The sequence below is a fragment of the Urocampus carinirostris genome, chromosome 5 (assembly GCF_059441175.1).
Source record: "Urocampus carinirostris isolate Australia breed hairy pipefish chromosome 5, RoL_Ucar_1.0, whole genome shotgun sequence".
NCBI classification, from domain to species: domain Eukaryota; kingdom Metazoa; phylum Chordata; class Actinopteri; order Syngnathiformes; family Syngnathidae; genus Urocampus; species Urocampus carinirostris.
The window spans coordinates 13,013,411-13,037,237 of record NC_142353.1 but is presented as its reverse complement, the minus strand read 5'-3'; the positions used below and the strand labels follow the sequence as shown (position 1 = coordinate 13,037,237).

Here is a 23,827-nt window from a genome sequence, read left to right as displayed (position 1 = left end):
CTAGTGAATACACACCACACAGGCAGCCTGTTAATGAAAAAAAAAACGATTCTTTTCAGTTCGATTTAGATTCGTTTAATATCTTTCAGGAAACAAAGGCAGGTTGTGATGTATTTCATGCATTTATCATCTTCAAACACTAGATCAGTTACTGAAACCCTCACTTCCAAGCATGTGTCAAAACAAAACAATGATAAATCACGCACCCATTTGCATTACATTCAATTACAAACAAGGACATTATATTTTGACAGAATATCATTCTCAACTTTGGATAAATTAGTCTGAATGCGGTTTCATAAAAGTGTCTTGACTAAAACCAAAGTGCTTCAGGGCCTGACAGAGCACGGTGGACATAAAGGAGTTCTGGGTAGGCATCTTAGTTACAGGTCTTCTAAATAGTTGTGTTGATTAATCCGCATTACGCTATTTCAAAAGTTGTAAAGAAGAAATCGGTGCTGACTTGAACATTGGAGAAGTCGTTTACTTGTTAAGTGATTTACTGTTGGTGCATATTATGGATTTAGTTTCAATGTGTAAAACGATTGACTTTCGGCTGAAATGGTAACGCGTGTTAGAAGGACGTTTTCTTTTTAAATGTGCAACTAGAATAAATGTGAAACGCAGATCTCCTTGAATCCAACCAAACGAGGCAGATGCGAGGTAGGGAAGAACATAGGTGCTCGACCACCCTATTGTGTGTTATTAAATTGCCATTCCAAAAAATATGTGAACAGAAAATGGCCGTTTAGGAATGCCATTGACAACACGTTTGAGATGATCAGATCAAACACTGCATACATGAATGACAATTGCAAACTACTGGAGTCATTTGTACAATATGCTGAAATTGGAAGGTAATAAAGAGATGTAAACATGTAACATTTTGTTTGTTTTTTTAGCAGCAGTCCCATATTGTCTAACTCAAATGACAATTGTGGATATACAGCCCTTGCTGTTATTGTGACAAGGTCTTCAAACATGCGTGCAATGGTGTGTCCGTGCTGCTTTGGTTGTGGCACTTAAGTGTTCATGTGGGTTGTAAATTGTGCTATTCACATGCATGCCACTTTTGTTTTGGAAACGCAAGCATAAAAAAAGTCACCATGTCCCGATATGAGACTTAGCATCATTGTTCCCAAAACTTTGATGCAGTCATTTCAAGTAGAAAGTTGCTTGGGTGCAAGCCTGCATTTTAGCTGTCATCAAGGCTTTTCCTGTGGGGCTTTAAGGTGAAATGGAGCACAGATGAAGGGATCACCGGTGTTTAAATTCATTTGCCCAAACACATTCAAAGGCCCCTCCTGCTGTGGGATTGACGCTCCTTCAAAGTGGCGAGAATACTTGGCCAGCGCTTGTGGACGGAACGGATGCTGAGCTGTCTGTACCAGCACACCTTGTTCATGCATCCCAGTTGCTCCCTGAGCGCATGCGGGTGGCATGGCCTCCTTCCGTTTTGCAAACGGAGCCTGCGAGAACACGTCCAGCGTCAGTTGCGCTGAGGGCGGCCCACCTCGAAACGGCGCATTAGTGAACACGTCGCTCACTTTTTTCTGGGTGTTGCGAAAGGGAGCTTTTGAAAAGACGTCCGCAGTGGTTGACTTGGGTTCAAGATAAGCGACAGCTGCACAGTGGTCCAAGCTTGACTGAGTTCCTTGTTCTTCGTCCTCTTCAGAGTCGAGCAGCAGAGGTCTGGAGCCGCTGCAGTCATGGGCAGTAGAACAATCTTCATTCGACACCTTCAAATTCTGATGGTCTTCTCGGTAAGTTTTCTTTTCCTTAACTTCATCAATGAAGTTTGCTGCACAATTTTCATCAGCTTCAGTATCCCTCCCTTCCTTGCCAAGTATCGAGTAGCCATTTCTCTCCAGCTGCAGGTCTGTAAAAAAACAAAAAAACAAGTTCAACTAGTATTGTTTTCTGGGCAACACACCTCAAGTGACACAATAATAAGCACAGCGTGAGGACGCGTCATGACAGCAACACACACGCTTGACAACATTTATCACAACATTGAGTGGCCTTGTTTCCATAACTTTCACTCCATGTTTTTAGTCGTCATTGGAATCAAGGAGCGGAAAAGGGCATAGACAGAGAGAGGAGACACAGCTAAACAAGATGAGCACAAAGGGAGGCACGGTTGGGTCAATCTTACCTCAGCAGTGTTGACATCATCGGTTTACTGGAGGACAACTCAGAGGGTTTAAAAGATCACCACTATCGGACTTCTTTTAAAAAGAAATGGTTACTGAGCTAAAATATTGCTTAAGTGCTGTCCGTGTATAAGGTGAAGTCATATGGTAGAATAACACTGTTTAACAATGCCCATTTCATCAAAACGGATGCTCTTGTCATAAAGTCACACAATGTCTGATTCATCCACTGTGATCTCCTGAAACATAGGAGATATCAACAGAATGCCCATATTATTTTAATCACATACACAAATTAGTGCCAACTCTTTCAGTCACTTAAAAAAAAGTGACTGTAGCCTTCAATCAGGAGAAGATGCCATCAGGTGGTGTCTAACGGTCACTGGATGTTTCAACCCAAAACCACAACGCCCTCTAGTTGTAGTTGTAGTGATATCCCTCCTATTCCAGAGCCGGCTTCCTCCACCAGGGTAGTGTAAAAGGAGACTCTGTGGTCGAAGGGTCCGGCAGATGCGGAGAGGTCTCCAGTACTGTGGGGTGCTTCCTGAGTGGAGTCCTCCAACTTCTCACTGAGTGTCTCTACATGCGCTGAATCTGTTTTCTGCTTTTTCACAGAAGGTCCTGGGTTGATGTATGTTGAGGCCCCTTGCTTTTTTTGCAAATTTCCCCACAGTGGCACTTAGCTTCTAACACATCCTCAGTTAGTGTGGTTTGGGTAAGCTGTCTTGTCGTCCATGTTCTCGCCACAGCCATTACCGTTCAATCCACCCTCTTGAGTTTCTCACGCCCAACCCTATCCTCCTCCTCTCGGGACACTTTGCTTCTTGTTATGTTCTGTATCAATGGTTGGTGCCCTGTTGCAAGTGCTGTGGGTGGGATTGCTAGCTTCACACACCAGTGCCAGTCTTTCCTGGAGGTCATCTGTCTTTTCAGCTTCAACAATCTTCCTTGGTTGCCATCCAGCCTTTCATGGAAGTCACTGGTAACCTAGACTTGCCCAGGTTTTTACATACAATTAGCGCTACCTCTTCCAGCCCCTCAAAAAAAGTGACTCTAGCCTTCAACCAGGAGAAGATGTCATAAGGTTGTGTCCAACTGTCACTGGACGTTTTGACCCCAAACCACAACGCCCTCGAGTTGGCTGGTAACTGCCCATCTTCTCCTGGTCCTGAGCTAAATTCTCCCTCCTATTCCAAAGCTGGCTTCCCCCACCCGGGTAGTGTGTGAGTAGACTCTGTGGTCGAGGGGTCCTGCATATGCGGAGAGTTCTGACTGGAGTCCTCCTACATCTCACTGAGTGTCCCTACCATTCGCTTCATCTGGTTTCCCCCTTTCTCAGAGAAGGTCCTCGGTTGATATGTTAAGATCCCCCTGTTTTTTTGCAAATTTTCCCGCAGTGGCACTTCGCTTCTAACACATCCCCAGTTAGTGTGGTTTGGGTCAGATGTCTTGTCGTCTGTGTTTTTTCTTATAGCCATTAACATTTTATACCTCAGAGTCTCTTGTCCCCCTCATTGTTCTGTTCTGTAGCGAAGAATGGTGCCCTCTTTCGAGTGCTGTGGGTGGGATATACACACACACAAACTAAAATTTGATATATGTGTGTGTGTTGTATGGGGATTTATTAATCTAAACGTAGTATTTTGTGCTTGCAGAATGAGAACATTGGTGCTAACTACCAGTTTTCTTTTTTCCAGAGAGCAGCAATTTAAATAATGCAATTGATCAAATGTCATCACAAACACCCAGGTTCCAGCCAATAACAAATCATGGCTTTCTCCAGGAAGTACATGAACTGTGTTTGGTTGTTAGCCTTGATAAAATGTCATCATCCAAAGACATCAACTCTCAAGATTGCAACCGCCAGGGAGGATAAAGACAGGTACATATGACTTATTAATTCATCTTCAATAAGGAAAATATTTATCAAAACCATATTTAGATTATTGGTGGTCCATTCAAAAGCATTCCTTTAAGTTGACTATAACTTTAAAGAAATATGCAAATAAAGATCAGGGGGAAAAGTTGGCCATCTTAGCGCGTAACGTCATCCACTATAAAGCACAAATAAAACAACGGCTGATGTGATGCAGTTTAAATTAACCTTCCAGACAATGGCGAAAAACGAAACAGTAAATAATTTACACATTTTTATTTTATCTGAACAAGAGAATTGCTGCATAGGTCTGACGACTTCAAAGTTTGAGACTGAGATATGAAATTGACAAATTACTGTACCTTGTTCTAAAGGAACAAAGAAAGAAGGGATCCTCTCTCTACTCTAAAATAGAGGAGGCAACAAACAAAGGTGTGCCGCATCAAACACCAACATAATCGCTTAGATCAGAGGTGTCATTCCCCAGACAAGGATATGACTTGATTATCTTAAAATGCACATCATCATCATTGAATATCCCTTCAAATCCTTTACTTTCTCTATTTCAAGTTATTTCTGGGGAAATAGGGGAATAAACAAAAAACAAAACAAAAAAACAGACTTATGTGGCCTGTTCAGACAAGTTTCCAGTTTTCGAAAATTGACCAGTAAAGCGTTTTGCATACTCCTAAGAGGAGAGCCCTCTTACAGCACAGCTCAATACAGGGAGTGAAGAATTATTAGGCAAATGAGTATTTTGACCACATCATCCTCTTTATGCATGTTGTCTTACTCCAAGCTGTATAGGCTCGAAAGCCTGCTACCAATTAAGCATATCAGGTTATGTGCATCTCTGTAATGAGAAGGGGTGTGGTCTAATGACATCAACACCCTATATCAGGTGTGCATAATTATTAAGCAACTTCCTTTCCTTTGGAAAAATGGGTCAGAAGAGGGACTTGACAGGCTCTGAAAAGTCAAAAATAGTGAGATATCTTGCAGAGGGATGCAGCACTCTTAAAATTGCCAAGCTTCTGAAGCGTGATCATCGAACAATCAAGCGTTACATTCAAAATAGTCAACAGGGTCGCAAGAAGCGTGTAGAAAAACCAAGGCGCAAAATAACTGCCCGTGAACTGAGAAAAGTCAAGCGTACAGCTGCCAAGATGCCACTTGCCACCAGTTTTGCCATATTTCAGAGCTGCAACATCACTGGGGTGCCCAAAAGCACAAGGTGTGCAATACTCAGAGACATGGCCAAGGTAAGAAAGGCTGAAAAACGACCACCACTGAACAAGACACACAAGCTGAAACGTCAAGACTGGGCCAAGAAAAATCTCAAGACGGATTTTTCTAAGGTTTTATGGACTGATGAAATGAGAGTGAGTCTTGATAGGCCAGATGGATGGGCCCGTGGCTGGATCGGTAAAGGGCAGAGAGCTCCAGTCCGCCTCAGATGCCAGCAAGGTGGAGGTGGGGTACTGGTATGGGCTGGTATCATCAAAGATGAGCTTGTGGGGCCTTTTCGGGTTGAGGATGGACTCAAGCTCAACTCCCAGTCCTACTGCCAGTTTCTGGAAGACACCTTCTTCAAGCAGTGGTACAGGAAGAAGTCCGCATCCTTCAAGAAAAACATGATTTTCATGCAGGACAACGCTCCATCACACGCATCCAAGTACTCCACAGCGTGGCTGGCAAGAAAGGGTCTAAAAGAAGAAAAACTAATGACATGGCCTCCTTGTTCACCTGATCTGAACCCCATAGAGAACCTGTGGTCCCTCATCAAATGTGAGATTTACAAGGAGGGAAAACAGTACACCTCTCTGAACAGTGTCTGGGAGGCTGTGGTTGCTGCTGCACGCAATGTTGATCGTGAACAGATCAAAGCACTGACAGAATCCATGGATGGCAGGCTTTTGAGTGTCCTTGCAAAGAAAGGTGGCTATATTGGTCACTGATTTGTTTTTGTTTTGTTTTTGAATGTCAGAAATGTATATTTGTGAATGTTGAGCTGTTATATTGGTTTCCCTGATGAAAATAAATAATTGAAATGGGTATACATTTTTTTTTGTTAACTTGCCTAATAATTATGCACAGTAATAGTCACCTGCACACACAGATATCCTCCTAAAATAGCTAAAACTAAAAAAGCCCCACTCCAACTTCCAAAATATTCAGCTTTGATATTAATGAGACTTTTGGGTTAATTAAGAACATGGTTGTTGTTCAATAATAAAATTAATCCTCAAAAATACAACTTGCCTAATAATTCTGCACTCCCTGTATATAAAAATAGTTCAGTCATGCTTGGGTGAATGGTGTAGGTTGGCGATTCACCATCCAAATACATTTTTGGGATGAATTCCAGACGAGACCGAGTCTTTTTCTAAAATACTGACTGCTTACCGTTCTCCTGCATGGATGAGACACTAAGTCCCATAAGACACTCGCCTATGTCATTTAGAGAAAAATAAAGTGCTACAAAAGTAGGCTCCATATTCCAATTTTTTCTCATCGGCAATCATGCAGTGTCATTTTATCCATGTAATTCTGTACATTGCATAAAATTTGTAATTATATTTAAAACTGTCATATGTTACTTTCAAAGATACAGTACTGTACTTTTAAGACTCCAATTGTAAAGACCCCAGTTACAATGAAAATGGGAGATTGTGTAAAACATAAAAATAGAACACAATGACGATGAGTACATTCAGACATATATGAAACAAAATATGTAAAATCACACTTTTGCCAACGAATATTGACCCATTTTGAATTGGACACAAGAAACACATTTTGACAAAATTCTAAAAAAAAATGCCAGTCTGTTACATCACCATTCCTTTTGGCAACATAACAAAGCATTTAGGAATTCAAGACACTATATGTTGTTTTATCTTGGAATATTTATTTATGTCTAGCTTGACCTATAACTTGGGCAAATATTTTTGCTACATATCACTCTACGTGTCCCCACCAGTATTTTAAAGACTTAAGATCATTTTTTTTAAAGCTTAGGTATGAATAATTGCAGCCTCAACAGTGTCTCCGAAAGAAAGTTCTTGCATTGCTGTCAACTGTGTTTGAATTTGGGATGTATACTCTACGAGGCGTTAGAATGCATGAAAGCACTAGCACAACAACACACAGCATGCCTGGACATACATGTTTCCATCATTTGTCCAAGAAACTATTTGTGGGCTGGTACGGGTACACTGGTACACCCAACCCGTATATGTTTCACGGAAAGCGCATCAAAATGAAATGTACCCTATTCGCCATTACTGTTTTCCAAAAAAGCATCAATCCTCAACAAACACATACAAATACCAGGTAATAGCAAAGCAGAAGTCAAAGATCAGTCCATCATGAAATGAGAAATTGACCACCATGGCAATGCGTTAAATGAGGAATTATGAAGGGCGGAAGCATGATGATGGCCACGATGCAGCCATGTTAATGACAAAAGATATGTTCAGGCATTAGTAAGAATGTAAGCAACGCTTTATGAACAGCCCTTGGGGTGCTAAGATAAACAAATCTATGCCGAGCCCTCTCTTTCAATTCATAGCTTACTAACTTGCTACATTTTCCAAACCTAGAACTCATTATATAGTTGCATTCTGCCCCATTGATCTTTCCCACCCCTTCTAGAGATCGATGAGCTGATCCACCAGTAGAAGGGAGCGGCCCAAGTTGGGAAGACTGGACTCTGAACTGCCACTGTTGTTGCGTGAGTGACCACCTGAAACATGGCAGAAAAAGAAAGACGAGACACAGAAATGTATGTGGAAGAGCCGAGGAAGATGGTGAGCCAAAGGATAAGTCGTACAAAACAAAGGTTGAATGACGACACGAGTGGGTGAGGATGGGGGATGGTGAGAGCAGAGGGATGCATGAACAAGGCAGGAAGAGAGAAAGAAGCAGAGAGTGAGCATCTTAACATGGCTGAATCAACATGGGAGAAGCCTGTTCTAACGTATCGGGTGGGCAGGGTACTTTCAAAATTCTAAGTACTCAACATCTGCACATATCCTAATGTAAAATCCCTACTGGCAAGAATTCCTACATAACTAGAACTAGAACTATATATTTTGAGAGATGGGCTCACAATCTGCTGACTGCCGGGCGAGTGCTCATCTCAAGATTCTTACCTTGGGTTGCGGTTTTGGAGATGAGCACGGGAATAGGGTCAAACTCGTCATTATTGGCAATCTGGCCTTGCAACATGATCAAAGAAGAGTCTGCAGCAGAGGAATACGATGTGAAGGAAAATGCAAAGGTAAGTGAGGGTAAAGCAGTTAATTCAGCCATTGCACAATTTACCAAATTAAGGCCAGAAAGGGAAACAAAAACAGGCTAGCACAGATATGTGGCATTGCAGAATGGCTTCAGTCCTTTCACACCTTTTTAAAAGTGAGAGTGTCGACATCCTGTATTGTGATTTTATTTTCAGTTTGCCAACAAAATACGAGTTTGTGAATCTTTCAGGTCATACATAATGCATTTTGCTCTTTACGATTATTAGAAAGTTTTTCTGTGATTGTAATATTGCTTCCGGAATGTGGTCATTGTCCTAATTTGGTAACTCAAATTTAATTTATTGTCTTTGCTAATTCAAAAAGATGTATCTCAATTTTGGGGCATTTTTAGTTTCTTACACTTATTTTTATTGTAAGCATTACATTCATACAAAAAAATCCACAATGACAAATACAACGGAGGTAAGTTTTTTTAGATACGGCAGTAACAATAAGCAAGCTTTGCTAATGATGATTTTTTTGTTGCAAAAAACAAATTACTGTTATTCGACTGAAAATGGAAAGCACCAACCACGTTGATTGCGAAAGACACTGGAAGTGTCTTTATGCACAATCTAATTATTCAACTTGTATTCAAATCTGTTATTGTAGAAGTACAAAACTGCAGAATGTAAAATCTGGAACACTTACCAGCGGAGGTCTGAATAGGCTGCAGTTCCTCCGGGCAGGGCGCAGCACAGGGACCAAGAGGAGCAGAGGTGCGATAGGAAGAAGTAGCAGAAACATTTGGAATTCCATGAGAAATGGTATGGGATAGAAGATGGCAGCCCAGCAGAGACTCCTTAGCAGGTAAGGAATCTGAATAAGAAAGAAGGCAAACTCACAATAAGAATGAGTCAAAGTAAGCAGAACATGCATATGTGTGAACATTTCTCATAAAAGACAAAAACAACTGATTTTGTTTTGAAATTATGGCATGAAAATTCTAAGAACTTGAAACACTGGTTCATTCCATTTTCACTTTGAATACTAATGGACTGTGTCAAACCAAGCTGCGAGGTTTCTGATCATTTTAGGATAAGATATTTTATCCAACAGCAGAGTGAAATTCTATGACAATTATAACCACCAATAGCAGCCAATGAATTGAATGAATAATATAATATAATTACTTAATTTTGTGTTGCGATACTACACTGAGACCTACAATGCTAACCTTGCATACTAGCAGAGGCGAGCTCAGACAGGCCTGATTGCCGCTGGGCTGGAGGAGCTTCCAATCCCGGAATCAGTGAATCCACACACACACCTGTCTTTGCTACACAAATGTAAGCCAGAGAAAGCAGGGGAGGAAAATATAAGGCTGAGTGACTGATTTATGTAAGGAAGGTATAGAACAAAAATGAAGTTGGTGCAGCTACCAGATATTGTGTTCAGTGGTTCGGCCAGGGTTAAGAGGTCAGGGTGAAGCAGTGAGGTTTCGTGGCACCTGTGTCCATTGTCAAGCAAATCATCTGTGTAATGAAGCGAGACAATGGAGGGACACATAGCGATACGGCAAAGGACAGAAAAGCACACCAGGAGAAGTTGAAAAACAAGTATAAACAGAACAGAAAATAGAAATTCAACTTCAAGTAATGTAAGATAGGTCAAGCAATGCTCCTATGGATTACAAAACAAGTCAGTTGTATTGTAGTACCTCAATAGTGTATTTACAAAATGCCTTAATAAAGGAGGCCTATGTGTTAGTTGCTTAGTTATGGTGAATACAGCAACCCATTCCATGTTAGAGCAAATCTTTTAGTACCAGGATGACACAAACCAGGCAAAGACAACCCTGAAATGTCCCCAGTAAGCGTGCTGAACAAACACTAAGCCACAAGGGTTCTGACAAACCATACAACTCATTATTTGCTTGAGCAGTCAATTACCTTATTTGTAAAGCACATAACTCGTAACAGAATAGACTGGCTCTGATGACATAAACAGTATATTCAAATGAAGACCATGCATTCAGCAAATCTGTCACAACATTCTCTACAGCCCATACTTACGGGAAAGAAACCACAATGGCAAATAATTGGTGATTTGAGGAGAGATGGGGTGGGGTTCTTACAGAAGTAATGTGTTGGCTCAGAAAATGGCACAGCAGATGTGACCCTTCACTAAAGGAGATAGGATTGTTGAAAATCTTATGCTAATCATCCAAAGTGAAAATGAGGTTGACAATAATGTAAGACATTATTGTACACACCAGCCCTGGTTTACTTAACTTTCACACATATAATAATTTCTGCTATAAGAGCTGACTTACTTAACGATGAGGTCATATTTTGCCTAACAATCAAATACAATTGTATTTAACAATATACTGTACATATTAGTTTTAGTTGTCTCAAATTACATGCAAGCATTAAGAAAAAAATTAGCTAGAAAACATAACATTGTGCATGTTCAAAAAAGTTTTTGTAAATACAAATGTACACATAAATTGAAGGGAATGTATTCCTTGAGAAGGATTCCGTTTTCTGGATTATATTTAAGTACTACTTTTTTATATTAAGATATATAGCACTCAAGGCAAAAATTTAAACATATCCAAACGTAAGATATTGAAAGTTTTTTCCCATATTGTTAGTCAAAAAGGAGTGTAGTCTATATTTTGGGGGAGGGACTCACAACAAGGCAGTTTTTTTTTAAATCTCACACCACGTGTCCCTCTTACAGCGCTCCATTAAAAGATTTTAGACACCTAGATATCGATACAACTTTAGGATCACCACAAAAAGGAAAAAGCGGCGCTACAAATGATCAAAGTATATTTTTTCTTCCATGCGTATTAAAGTCACTTGTTTCCAATGGACTCAATAGGAAAAAAAGACATAAAAGACTGAGTGACTGACTTCCTGAGCTCATTGGTTTGTGTAAAGAGTCCTCCAGCAGGAAGGAAATCCAATTAACAAAGGCGTGTTTGTCCTTGCCTTACCGAGTGACAGTATAAGCACAGATCTGCAAATGAGATGCGACCTTTGTAGGCCAGGGGCTCTATTCACGGAAACTGACAAGGAGTCCATGTGTAGCTGCTAACATGCTAACACATGCAGGTTTCTGTAACCATCAGTTATAATTTTCATGCTGGAAAACATCCGCAAATTGAACATAAAAATGAGTTCTGCAACACTAGAACTTTTAAGATCTTTATTTTCTTTCAGTACAAATAGGTGTAAAATGTTTGAGAAAAGAGCTCTTCTTTTCTTACCTGCAAATGAATTGAGTCCTTGAATGAGACAGTCACCCCTGGAGCTCTCCTCTGTTACAGCAGCTATGACCAAAATAATTAAATTAATGTTTGTACTCTGTCATACTAGTTTTTGTTAATTTAGAGACATGACTTACTTTCAGCTAACTTTGCAAAGTCTTTGTTAAGCAGTTCTTCAGCAGTGAGCTTTGAAAAATTATCATCACCAAAGGGATTCCAACTGGGAAGTCCTTTGATTGAAATCCGGGCAGCTTGCATGTCTGTATCAGCTGGATGGTAAACAGTCTGCTGGGATGTGTAAGGTGAGCCAGAAGGTGTTGTGCTGGCTGACCTACATATAAATGAGAAAGCGGTCTGATTTCATTTTTTTTTTTGTCTGTTCTAGTCATCTGTGCAAACAAATGTGTACAGTTTGACCCTTCTTCAACAAATTCTGTTGAACCAAACAGATTTGTGGGGCGGCAGTAGCTCAGGAGGTAGAGCGATCGTTTTAGGATTAAGGGATCCCAGTTCGAATCCCGGCTTGTCCGTGTTACATGCCGAAGTGTCCTTGGGTAAGACACTGAACCCCCAATACCCCCAATAAGCAGGTTAGCGCCTTACATGGCTGCACAGATCACGGCCGCTATTGGGAAATGTGAAGCACAATGTAAAGCGCTTTGGGAAGTCATTGACTTGAAAAGCGCTATATAAATGCAGATCATTTCATTTCATTTCATTTCATTTGGTTTTATTCAAATTGGTTTGCACTATCTAAGATATCTTTCTTTAGTTATGCCATGAAAGTAGATTTGCTCCTCACATAACCCACTCATTTGGCTCACTTAGACTTGTTGAGGCTGGCCTCAGCAGCAGCTGTCTGCAGTAGTTGAGTGGACTTGCTGATGGGGACGCCAAAGATGGCACTGTGGGTGACGTCACTCAGGATGCGTCTATGACCGCTCTTGGCCGCCAGCTTTGGTGATGAAGGCGGTGTTAATGAGCCTACTTTGTGAAGCCCTCTTCCTATTGTCGTCTGTGGAGGGACAATAAAGATATGTTGTACCAACATTAAAATCTATTGAAGAGACAAACTATTCCCAGACATAAGGAAACAAAAAGCAGAAACAAGGATCAGTGATTGGGAAGAGAAACAAGAAAAAAAGGTCCCAAGTCTTACATATTCTTGAAAATGAAAACCAAACAACATTTAATGCTTAAGAAAACCTCTACCAAGATAAGACTGTTCACATTAGAAATAAAGGATAGCGAGTCATTATATTTGAGGTCAATCAGAGTAAGTGCAGGGATTTTGGATAGAGCAATGAATGAAGAACGGGGACTTAATTGCCATGGTCAGTAAAATCATTACAAAATGGCACTATTAGCAGCAAGTTACCACATCTGGGTCAGAAGATGGCTGAATGATGGAACACTCTGAGATTGGAGTCAGACGAGGAGCTCGGCTTTCTTGGACCTCATGCTGCTGCTGGTGCAGTGTAATGGCAGGAAAAATAGGCTTAGCTTTGCATTGCAGCTGAGTGGCTGTCACGGAGACAGTCAACTATGCTGGTTTAGAAGTTCTAATGATTCCAATCAGGAATACAGAATCTTTATAGACAGGTTTTCCTATTATATATTTTAATAGACTGATTTCTGACCCATGAATTTTATTATTCCTTCTGCAGTCAGAAAGTATTTTCCTAACAACTTGTGGAGATTTAGTGTTCATTTTACCTCTGAAAAGTGATGGGTCCCGGGGACTCGCATGCTCAAAAATCTATGGGTCCCAACAGAGATCTATGGGTCCCCAAAATTTAGTGTTATTGAGGTTGAAATTGTAAATCGGTGACAAATAATATAATAAAATCTATATATTCATTCAGTTTTAATCATCAAATTATTAATTCATTTTCTGCATCAAATTATTGTTTGTAATATACTGATTAAAGGGATAACCACAAACCTGTCTTTTTTTCATTTTCTCCTTTTATGCTAAACGCAGGGACGCGGGCAAATGAGAACACTGGAGATTGGGAAATCAGCTGTGTGCCGTACAAAACAATAACAAAAAACCTGCAAATTATGTCTGAATACTGAGGGGAAAATGAACACTGAAGTGAAGAACTTTAGGATACATTGACTCTTAGACCTTTTCTTTTTTGCTCTTTTGTCAGGAAGCCTACCTGCTGGTTATTCTGTAAGTGTAAAAAAGCGGAAGGCTGCTGCTGTTTCATGAGAAGCTGCTGAAGCTGTGGTGTGACCTGAGGCTGAATGTTGGTGGTCTGCGCTGGCCGTACTAAAGCCTGCATAGCAGCGAGAGGAGCCTGCTGAGAAGTCTGGAGGGCACCTGTAGCTGATTGTGTAACAGTGACACCTCCTAACGGAAACAATTGATTATGAATATTAGTATACTAACACAAATTTTTTATTCCTATTCAAAATAGAAGGCCCGTTTTTTTCTTTGATCCGGCAAGGATCTATTACCTTTGGTTTGCGGTGCTGCAGCAGGAACATTAGGCCTTTTACGTGGCGTCAGAGCTGCTTGTATGGGAATTATGCCTGACATCGGCTGCTGTTGGGTCTGGCCTGCCTTGGGCCTCTGACGAGGTGCTATTGAGGTTTCAGTGGTAGGAACGGGGTCTGTGATCCTGAAGAAAAAGGAGGAGGATAATGTATTATAATGTAACTATTTATTTTTTCAAAAAACAGCAGGAATTTTGGCTGGTCTCTCACCTGGCTTTGGTTTGACTTTTTTTCACAACTGCCTCACTGGCTTTGACAGGCTCAGGAAGTTTTGCAGGAATTGGTACATTCTAGATTAAATTAAATCAATGTAATACTGTCAATCAAAAGAGTACTGCAAGACACACTTTTTTCAATCTTTAGGTATACAACATAAAAAGTAGGGATACACAAATGTGGGCAGTTCTTAATTTTCTGGGGACTAGATTGTCCTGACATAATGTAAGCCGTAAGCAAAGTCAAAATTTAGTTTACAGCTTGTTATTTTGAACTTACATATACATTTGGAACAGGACAATCCCGCCGATGCAGTTTAAAGGCAAAGTAAGATACTTGATAAATGTCTGGTCTCTTGTCAGGGTCAGGTTCCAGCATATATCCTGAAAAATCCAAACATAGGATTTTCAGATTTCCATAACATCGGTTCTACCATCATGTAAAACACAATTTCAAGGAATATAACTTTTTAATCGACTTGTACTGCATCACCTAGGGACAGAAATGTTATATCTTGCTTTTGCAGATAATTGCATCTATTTTATTGGGTAAAGTTTAAGTATGAATGTATACATGAACCAAATATAGTTAGTATTACTTGAGTGAATATACTACGAGTCCAACATAACTTATAAATAGCATACCCAGAACAGTGTAACAAACAGGTAGTAAATAAAAAAGGCAACGCAACTTACTGATAAGACAATGCATATCGTGCGAGTAGCGTGAATTGTCTGGAACAGAGAAACTACCATCACAGATGGCAACTTGGCTCTCCCCAAAAGGAAGCGTGAAGTAGCATAGTTTATAGAGAAGACATCCCATCGCCTATGCAAACACAATAGGAAGAACACAAGTTGATTTTGCTCCGTTTACTTTAGTTCCCTCGGTCATTAGGTCATTCAAAGGGCCCACCCATATGTCCGCCTTCGTTGAGATGACCTTACCACCATAGAGGTTGACCATCTCTGGAGCGCGGTATGACAACGTTGTGTACCTTGTGGAAAGAGACACACACATTCTCTCAATGCATTGAAGCAACCTAGAACAAGCATATAGGCAAAAGACAGAAAAAACAACAACTTTTTGATTTCTTCCTCAATGACAGCCACACCCTCTGTCTGGGGGTTTTGTAAACAGTTTGTAGCACTTCCAAAGTCACACAGCACGTAATGTCCCTGGTCATGCAGAAGAATATTTTCCACCTAAACGAGAAAAACAATCATTTCAAATCCAATTTTCACCCCAAAAATAAATTTCATATATGTACATACTACTGTATATACAGTGGCTTGCGAAACTATTTGGTCCCCTTGAACTTTGTGACCTGCAAAACTGACAGAGACATACACCAAGCGACTTGAAGCTGTAATCACAGCAAAAGGAGGCGCTAAGAAGTATTAACTCAATGGGGCTGAATAATTTTGCACACGCACTTTTTCGTTTTTTATTTGTTAAAAAGTTCAAAATATCCAATAAAGTGTGTTCCACTTCATGATTGTGTCCCACTTATTGTTGATGCTTCACAAGAAATTACAGTTTTATATCTTGATGTTTGAAGTCTGAAATGTGGCAAAAGGTCACAAAGTTCAAGGGGGCCAAATAATTTCACAAGCCTCTGTATATGTATTAGAGGTAAGATCAGTCCTAAAAATTCCACCCCAACTGGCACAACATGCAGGTATAAAAACACTAACCAGCAAAAAACCCAAGTTTTCACATTTTATTTGTGGGGAGTAAGGGTGATTTGGGTCGTTCCAGACAACAAACAGCCCGACGCGGAGGTGCCCACTTTAGCTCCGAAGTGCACAGCATGCACGCTACCCTGACTACCTCGAAACCGTGATATTTGCTTTTTCAGACAACAAACGGCTGTCGGAGATGCCATTCCGTAGAAATCCACCAAGTAAAAGAAACATAAAACACATAAAAAGTGGAGGGTTTAAAATAAATTTAAAAAAAAAACAGCAAGAGCGAAGCCTGGCCCGAGTTCATTATCGACTTTTTATGCCCGAACCCGAGATATTTCCTCTAACACACACACACACACACATATATATACATATATATACATATATATATATATATATATATATATATATATATATATATACATTATGAATGAACTCGCCTTGAGGTCCCTATGAATAATTGGAGTTTTGCACTGGTGTAGACAAGCAACAGCCTCACACGTATCACAAAAAATCTGCAGCACTTCTGCCTCTGTGAAGCCGCTCTGTAAGCGCTGGTTCATCAGGTTGACCACCTGTCCACCTAAAAATGAAATATGGCATCTGCTGAAAAACCTGATGACATTAAGCTGTTGCAGTTTTTATGAAATAAAAATATTAATTTCATTATTGTCTGTCTGATTTCATTCAAACACCACTGATTCCATATTCTTGACTAAATTGTATGTCAATTAGGGTAACAATCTGGTTTTTTTTGGAGGGCATTAAAAACAGTGTGAAATGTACTGATATAAAAAATTAGGGCTAAACTATTATTTTTAAAGTGGCTGACAAAAGATCTATAGAGTTTATAATTAGTGGTTAAAAAGGAAAATATTGGGTGTCCTAAAAAACAAGCGCAATTTAGGGAACTCGGAAAAAAGTTAATAAAATGTAAAGTAAAATTTAAAAAAATGATTGTTCTTTTGCTTCCTCAAGAAAAAAGCTTTCTAAAATGTCACTTATTTTAAGAATAATAGAAAGCTAAGGCATTGTTTTTCATGCCACTGACACATTTTTTAAATTCCCGGGGTATTTTGAAGACTCACAGTACCTCTTTTTCTTTGGTCAATTTAAATAAAGGCACAGAGACTGTCTCAATGCCTTACTAAAAATATAACATTTACTAAGTTTTGAAGTGATTGATCTCTGGCTTTCTTGGTCAAAAAAAAAGAAGAAAAAAAAAAGTATAACATTTCTTAAAGTCACCACCGATAATTCAGTTTATTTCTGATGCAGACCAGAAAATGTATTTTAGGAGATATCTTACCTCGACAGAAGTCCATTAAGATTAGGACTTCCCACACATCACCAGCCCCAACAGCTGCTATGCTGGAATCCAGGTAGCCAACAATGTTTTTGTGTCCCATAAGGTCCCGCTATGTCAATAAACAAAAACAAGGGCAGTTACCTTAACAGCTTTATTCATCCGGACAAACAGGGTGTGACAGCATATACTACTTCTTCATTTTTATTTCATTTGTAAAGATTATTGCGTTTGGATCGTAAATGCTATAAACTGGTAAGACAAACATCTGGTTATTTATACCAAAAAGAAAAACGCACTGCTGGTGAAAAAACAACTACTGCAAGCCATTTCTCAATATGAAGAATGGAATATTTTTTGGAAGCCGAAAATAGAAAAACTTGTTTTTCTTTCAAATGAAAAGTGGCAGTAACAGTATATGGGCTTGTGAACGAGCAAGGCACTTTCATCCTATGAATGTGAGTCGCCTTGGGAATTGAAATTTACCCATGACTGACATAAGCTCTTTTAGAATTTTCCCAATTAAGTCTTCACAAGTATCCAAGCTTGTTAAAAAGGCATATTTGGTTTTAACTGGTCAAATACATCTTAGTTTGTTGACTGTTTTACTAGATCACAACAAGAACAATGCATAATGCAATGAATAATGCAAATTGAAAAATGACCAGAGGCTTAAATGTCGGCAACATTTTTTTTTTTAAATGTTACTCACCATAATCTGTATCTCCAGTTTACAGATTTGAAGATCATGCTCATTGTTAACATACATCCGCTTCAGTGCACATCTTTGACCCTGATTTGTTCGCACCAAAAACACAATGGCAAAACCTCCTGCAAAGAGATGGCACAATTTGAAGTTAGAAGAGTAGATCATTGCCTGCCTTAACCATGTTGGTATACAACAGTAAACTATTTTATTGCGTTTTATCCAAAAGTAAACTGAATGCTACAATTTTTCAAGAAGACTGAAACTTTTAGTACTTAGAACTAAAGTAAATATTAAAAGGATTATAATGAATTGAACAGTCAGCACTCAATCAGCAGTGACATAAATTGTACAAATCAACTGAAAAAAAGTCATTTGGGATTGTTGCATTTGTGATTGTGATGTGATGATGTAATTACATTCAGTCAATCAGTTTTTGAAAAGTCAATATTTTTAAAAAACTGGCTCAATGTTTATATTTATTACTGTAAATATGGTATATTTGAAAAGTGATAGTAATACTGAACATGGTTTTTGCAGTTGCCCGGAAAACAAAATAATTAATATTTTAATAGTAATTTGCATAATACTTTATATCCACGGCTTGCCCGTATGCATTCTCGTGATAAATTAGACAATTTGCCGGCTGCCTAATCTGAGATGCCTGTAAGAAATTAGAAGGATTAGCTGGCTTCCTGAGCACCATTTCGCCAGTCTACTCTCTTAGGAGACAGGTCAAAAGAATAACTAAGTACAGCTAGCCACAACCCACTAGTGTAACCAAATGTCAGGATTATTCATGACTAGTTTACACTCACAAAACACACGAACCAAAAATGCATTCAGCGGGCAAAACCATGAAAAGAGCAATATCTATTCTGACTTGCCATCTCTATAATAGAGGAGGGTTTTAAATGTTTCCCAACCTTACAACTACTCCAATGCAAGGTTAAGCAAAGATGACAGAACAAGATCCAAACTCATTCTTTTGAATATGATCTCAAGTCAATGATTTTGTTTCACAGATGAACGAAGGAATCATTGGAGCATTGAGTTGCATACCATCACAAGACCAAAAACTGTTGCTTTATACATACAAGTAGTCACGGACCTATGGTTCTTTTCATGAGTAGGTATGGCTCGTAGACAAAATTAATTCCATGCAAATTAGACCCGTGTCATTCCATATTGAGTGAGCGAAGCCGATTGTAATGCATGCAAGGCCTCACCAATGTTTTCCAGTGTGAATGTATAATATATATATATATATATATATATATATATATATTAGGGTACATTTCTAACTACAGTTTACAGTCAATGTGTCACACCAAAATAAACTATTTTTGGCTGTACATCACTATGGAATCCTTATATGAAAGCCCATAAAATAATTTGTGTTCACTGTTAAGACACCTTATAAAATCCGCACAACAAACTGTAAGTACGCTTAAACACCAGAATAGCACCCAGAGGATTTTGATTGGGTGAGCGGTAGGGATGGGTGGAGCTATGCAAAGAGCACAAGAGCTCCCTCTCGTCTTTCGCCCTGCACCGACTGCGCCTAAATTAAATGCATCAGGAACCTCTTAGAAAATGTTGTGATTTTTTTTTTCACAAGATAACTGATTGCACCTCGTTTTGAAACCATTAGTTATGAAAAAATAATGAAGATCAAAATGAGTCTCAACAATCCTAAGTAATTTCAGGAGCGAGACAAGTTTAAAGTAGTATTTTGTTGATATTTGGGACACAAGCTCTGGCATTATTCTTGTTTCATAAATTTTATCAAATCATCAAATAACATGTGCGAAGAATACTATTTTGTCTGGAGAGCGGGTTTAGCCCTTTCCCAAAATAAAAATAATTTGCTTTAACGGCTCTTTGAGTCACAAAGGTTCGCAACCCTTGCTTTATACTATCATGATGTATTCTAAAATAATAATTGTAGAAACCATACATTCATGATATTTTACTTACTGGTTTGTCCAATACCATGTCTGAAACTTGATACCAATTGTCATTATTTTCATAAAGGGGAAAAACAGACTACTCCAGACAGGCCAAAATCATCCACCATCAAAATTTTGTGATTGTGATATATTGATGTATTTGGAATAACAAACAGCCACAGTCTCTTGGCAAATTAGACAGACACAGTTGTTAGGGATTTCTGTGTTGTGCTATCCACGCAGAGAAGCGTCACTTTGAAAAAATTGGGGCAAGAGCAAAGTATCAATATTAGGACAATAATATCCATCTGATCCAAGTACTTGCTCAGTATCGATAATATAGATGTTTGGGCCAATCCGCCCACCACTTGTATGTACACAGCAACACCATGCAACACTAACAGCTGCCACATGACATTATCAGACTACACATCGAAACAAATTTTGCGCTCTCAAGGTTTCTTCATTTTCCTCATGTTGAGGTTTTTGAGTTTTTCATTGCAGTCATGTAGGTTTTAGATCAGGAGATAGTGTAAAAACAGTACGTAGTTTGCAATAATCTGTGGTCTGTGAAGCCCTTTGAGACTCCCTGTGATTGAGGGCCATACAAATAAACATGACTTGACTTGACATTCCATTTACAAAAGTGAGACCATTTTCAGTACCTACATCAAGAAAATGTTTGTATTCTATTCAACTAAAACTAATCGGCTTTGTATCATAAAAAAACAATGCAAACATATAAATATTTCATCTTCAGAAACTAAAATTCTGTGGATTTTGAGAATTTCTAATCCATGGGTTATCCAAATAAATAACTGATTATGGATATAATTGTCAGTGTATTTTACACATTGGTTTGTTGTCGATCAATTATTTAGTTGTGGCACCTCTACTCAGGATCCTCTTTGTGGCGAGATGACCAGATTAAAGTGGCCGGAGAGCAGGAATCCTGCCAGAACACTAATAAATTAATCAGACTCTTTAAATATATTATTTAGCAACAAGCCTCATCAGCTAGGACAACAATGTTTCCTCTTATTGGTGTAATGGAAAACACAAACCTTGTTTAACTGAAGTAAAACACCAGGATATAATTTTAGGAATGAAATGTCACAATCTACACTAATATGTCATATTTTGCCCACCCTACATCAAAATTGCGTTCATGGCTGTCCTAGCAATACATTTTTACTATTACTGTGTCTTTAACTCGGCACACCATTTACTCTGTAATGCTTTTGTAGCAAGGTGTGAAACCATTATATTTACTGTGGCATTAATTTCTGTTTTGTGTTGACTTTTAAATGACGTGCGGGGATTGCATGTTCTCCCCGTGCCTGCGTGGCAGGTTGATTGGCCAGTCCAATCTGTCCCTAAGTGTTAATGAGCGAGTGTGTTGTATGTCTCTGTGCGCCCTGTGACTAGTTAGCAACCAGTTCAGTATGTTCCTGCCCACTGCCTGAAGATGGCTGGGATGGGCTCCAGCACCCCCGCGACCCTCGTGAGGATAAGCAATGCAGAAAATGGGTGGGTTGGTTGATGGGAAAAAAAAATAATAATAATTAAAAAAAAAAAAAAATATATATATATATATATATATATATATATATATATATATATAACGTGTGTGTAGCTGATTCAAAATAGGGAAAGTAAATATGCTGTCAAAGGTCAGTCTCGACACTAATGACTTCTGGATAAATGAGTGTGATATGACATCAACATTTTTCTGTCCGTTGCTGCAAGAAGGGGGATCGCCTCATGTGCGGTCCCTTCCCAAGATTTCTTCATAATCCTCATGCTGACGTTTTTGAGTTTTCCTCGACCTCATGCAGGTTTTTGATCAGATGGAGTAAAAACAGTCTGTAGTCTGCACAGCCCTTTGAGACTCCTTGTGATTAAGGGCTATACAAATAAACATGACTTGACTATTCAACCCCCCCAAAATTAACAATTTAGACACACATTTACAGGCTCGGATAATTTCTTACCCATTTCTACCAACAACCTAAGGCAGTGCACAAGACAGTGAAAATATGTATATTTTGCTGATGAAAAGTAAAATGCGCGATCATGTCTTTTTAATCGACTTATTTTGGAGTGTTGTAGCTGCTAAAAGTCATTACACTATTTTTAATAGCACTATTGTTCTTTGGACTAGTTTAACGATGCCCTTAAATTGGCCAGTCCACGAACATTTCATTGTAAATGTTTTTGCCCAATTATCATGGCATACTTATTTTACTCTTTTAAGTCTTTATTACATGTTTTTTCCTTGAATGTAATGTTAAATTTTGTTGTAAACAAAGCTAAGCTAAGTTGTTATCAATGACAAAGACAATTCTAAATTATCTGAGAATATCATTGTAAGCAGGAAAGTTAAAAGTGAATCCTGTTTTAACCTGGTCGGACAAATTATTCCAATGTGATGTAAATGAGATGGACTAAACAGAAGAGACAGAATGCCTACTCGCCTTCAGCCACAATTTCTTCGATGGTCACTTGATGTCTTCCAAGTGTATACACCCGGCCGATGAAGCTGCCTCCGCCACTGGCACCCGAACCCCCTCCACAGACTCCCGGGCCGGGCCCAGAGCTGACAAGCTCCCGGCGAGAATCAAAAAATTTCTTCATGCCCACCAGGTGTTATCCGAAATGACAGTTCCAGTATCCAAAGTTTAGCAGGAGGTCGACGTTAGAGATGGTGGTAAATGGGGTTAATTTAGACTGAATTACTGCAGTTAGCTAAACTAGCCGACGAATTGGACTTCAAAGTAACCAAAGAATTAAGGCGTTGTTTTCTTGCTAACGAATAGTCCGAATTTAGGGAGGGTGGTGTCGTTTAATCTCGCCGTGTTTTACTGCTAATAAGCCAATAAGACTCTGCTCTGGTCTAAAGTATATTACGCAACTGCGGGTTAACTTCAAAATATTTAGCCCAGAGGGACTTTCGTTAGCGCACCTAGCCAGCTAAGCTAACCAGCTTAGGTGTGCTGACAGCTGCATGGATGGGCAGCCAGGTAGCTCGGTTCTACTCAAAGCGGCTTATCACACATGTCCGCTATCAGCGACGCAGCTAAACTAATCCCATTACGCTAAAATACTTAACATATGTTCCGTTTCTTATCGCAGGCAATCCTAAACTGTCAGCTCTTTCAATGCGGCGAGTTTAAACGAATAATTTATTAACAATGCTAACAGAGCTACAAACAAGGGCAGGCTAGAAGAGTCGACGTCATATCACTCACTGTGATTGGTTAATACCAACAGTGATTCTCGGTTTGGTCCAGACCTGCCCATAACCGGAACCGCTGCTTTCAAAATAAAATGTACTTTGATTTCAAATTAAAGCATTTGTTTAAAATATCACAATTACGTTCAGTAATGTACTATGTGTTATTTTTTTTCATCCTGGGGTTGGAAACTTATACGAAAGTACGATTTTTACCTGTATTGAGTTTTTGTATGTAATGTAACAACTATTCCTCTAGAGGTCCCTGTTTACCAATGTTCTATCAATTCCAAGTAAAGTTACCCTCTCCACGAACAGATAATTTTCATCAAATTTCTCATTCATCTGTTTTTAGGTCTTAAGCACGGATGACAAAGTTGAATGGTTCAGTTCCCAAATTCCTTCACCGCCTTGGGTCGTCAGGGCACTAAGGAGGCAACTCTGCACAACTTTCTTACCGCTGCGGTTCATGGCCTCAGTTTGGGTGGTGGCAAAGTAGGGAGCTGTGTATTATGGACTGTGCCCCGGAGATTGACCTTGCCTTCAATTTTCCTTGTTAGTGCAAGCTACGAACATTCTATATGGCAGAGGTAAAGATGTTCCCGTAATAATATCTAGGTGTCCTTCTATCAGTCACACACTTATCACCTCTGACCTGACAGA

At 39.3% G+C, this 23,827-nt stretch overlaps 1 protein-coding gene and 1 long non-coding RNA gene across 6 annotated transcripts; one reads left to right on the top strand and one right to left on the bottom strand.

Moving 5' to 3' along the window:
• Window positions 1-59: 59 nt before the first annotated feature.
• LOC148365464 (AP2-associated protein kinase 1-like) lies at window positions 60-23,187 on the bottom strand. 5 transcript variants are annotated; one of them, XM_088335787.1, is made up of 20 exons: window positions 22,407-23,186; window positions 17,984-18,102; window positions 17,275-17,383; window positions 16,406-16,548; window positions 15,358-15,479; window positions 15,190-15,271; window positions 14,970-15,102; window positions 14,554-14,657; window positions 14,269-14,348; window positions 14,020-14,183; window positions 13,719-13,912; window positions 12,932-13,021; window positions 12,378-12,568; window positions 11,691-11,884; window positions 11,554-11,616; window positions 9,716-9,808; window positions 9,511-9,612; window positions 8,985-9,152; window positions 8,187-8,276; window positions 60-1,879 (listed from the first exon to the last, which is right to left on the bottom strand). In XM_088335787.1, the coding sequence occupies exons 1-20, from the start codon at window positions 22,564-22,566 to the stop codon at window positions 1,206-1,208; spliced, it is 3,075 nt and encodes a 1,024-aa protein (XP_088191913.1). In that variant the 5' UTR covers window positions 22,567-23,186; the 3' UTR covers window positions 60-1,205. The 5 variants fall into 5 exon arrangements, with proteins under 5 accessions (XP_088191913.1, XP_088191915.1, XP_088191914.1 ...); XM_088335791.1 differs by lacking the exon at window positions 60-1,879 and adding an exon at window positions 4,291-7,777 and having other exon boundaries at window positions 22,407-23,187; XM_088335789.1 differs by lacking the exon at window positions 8,187-8,276.
• LOC148365465 (uncharacterized) lies at window positions 1,676-16,351 on the top strand. Its single transcript, XR_015850488.1, has 4 exons — window positions 1,676-4,035; window positions 7,687-7,841; window positions 8,946-9,143; window positions 13,710-16,351. It is a non-coding gene; the product is annotated as an uncharacterized LOC148365465 (long non-coding RNA).
• Window positions 23,188-23,827: the final 640 nt, after the last annotated feature.

Coding starts and splice junctions, on each gene's coding strand:
- LOC148365464 (XM_088335787.1), bottom strand. CDS start 22,566: ATGAAGAAATTTTTTGATTCTCGCCGGGAGCTTGTCAGCTCTGGGCCC. Junction 15,103..15,189: donor CAACGAAGGCGGACATATGG/GTGGGCCCTTTG, acceptor GTGTTTGCATAG/GCGATGGGATGTCTTCTCTA. Junction 9,613..9,715: donor ACCACTGAACACAATATCTG/GTAGCTGCACCA, acceptor ACATTTGTGTAG/CAAAGACAGGTGTGTGTGTG.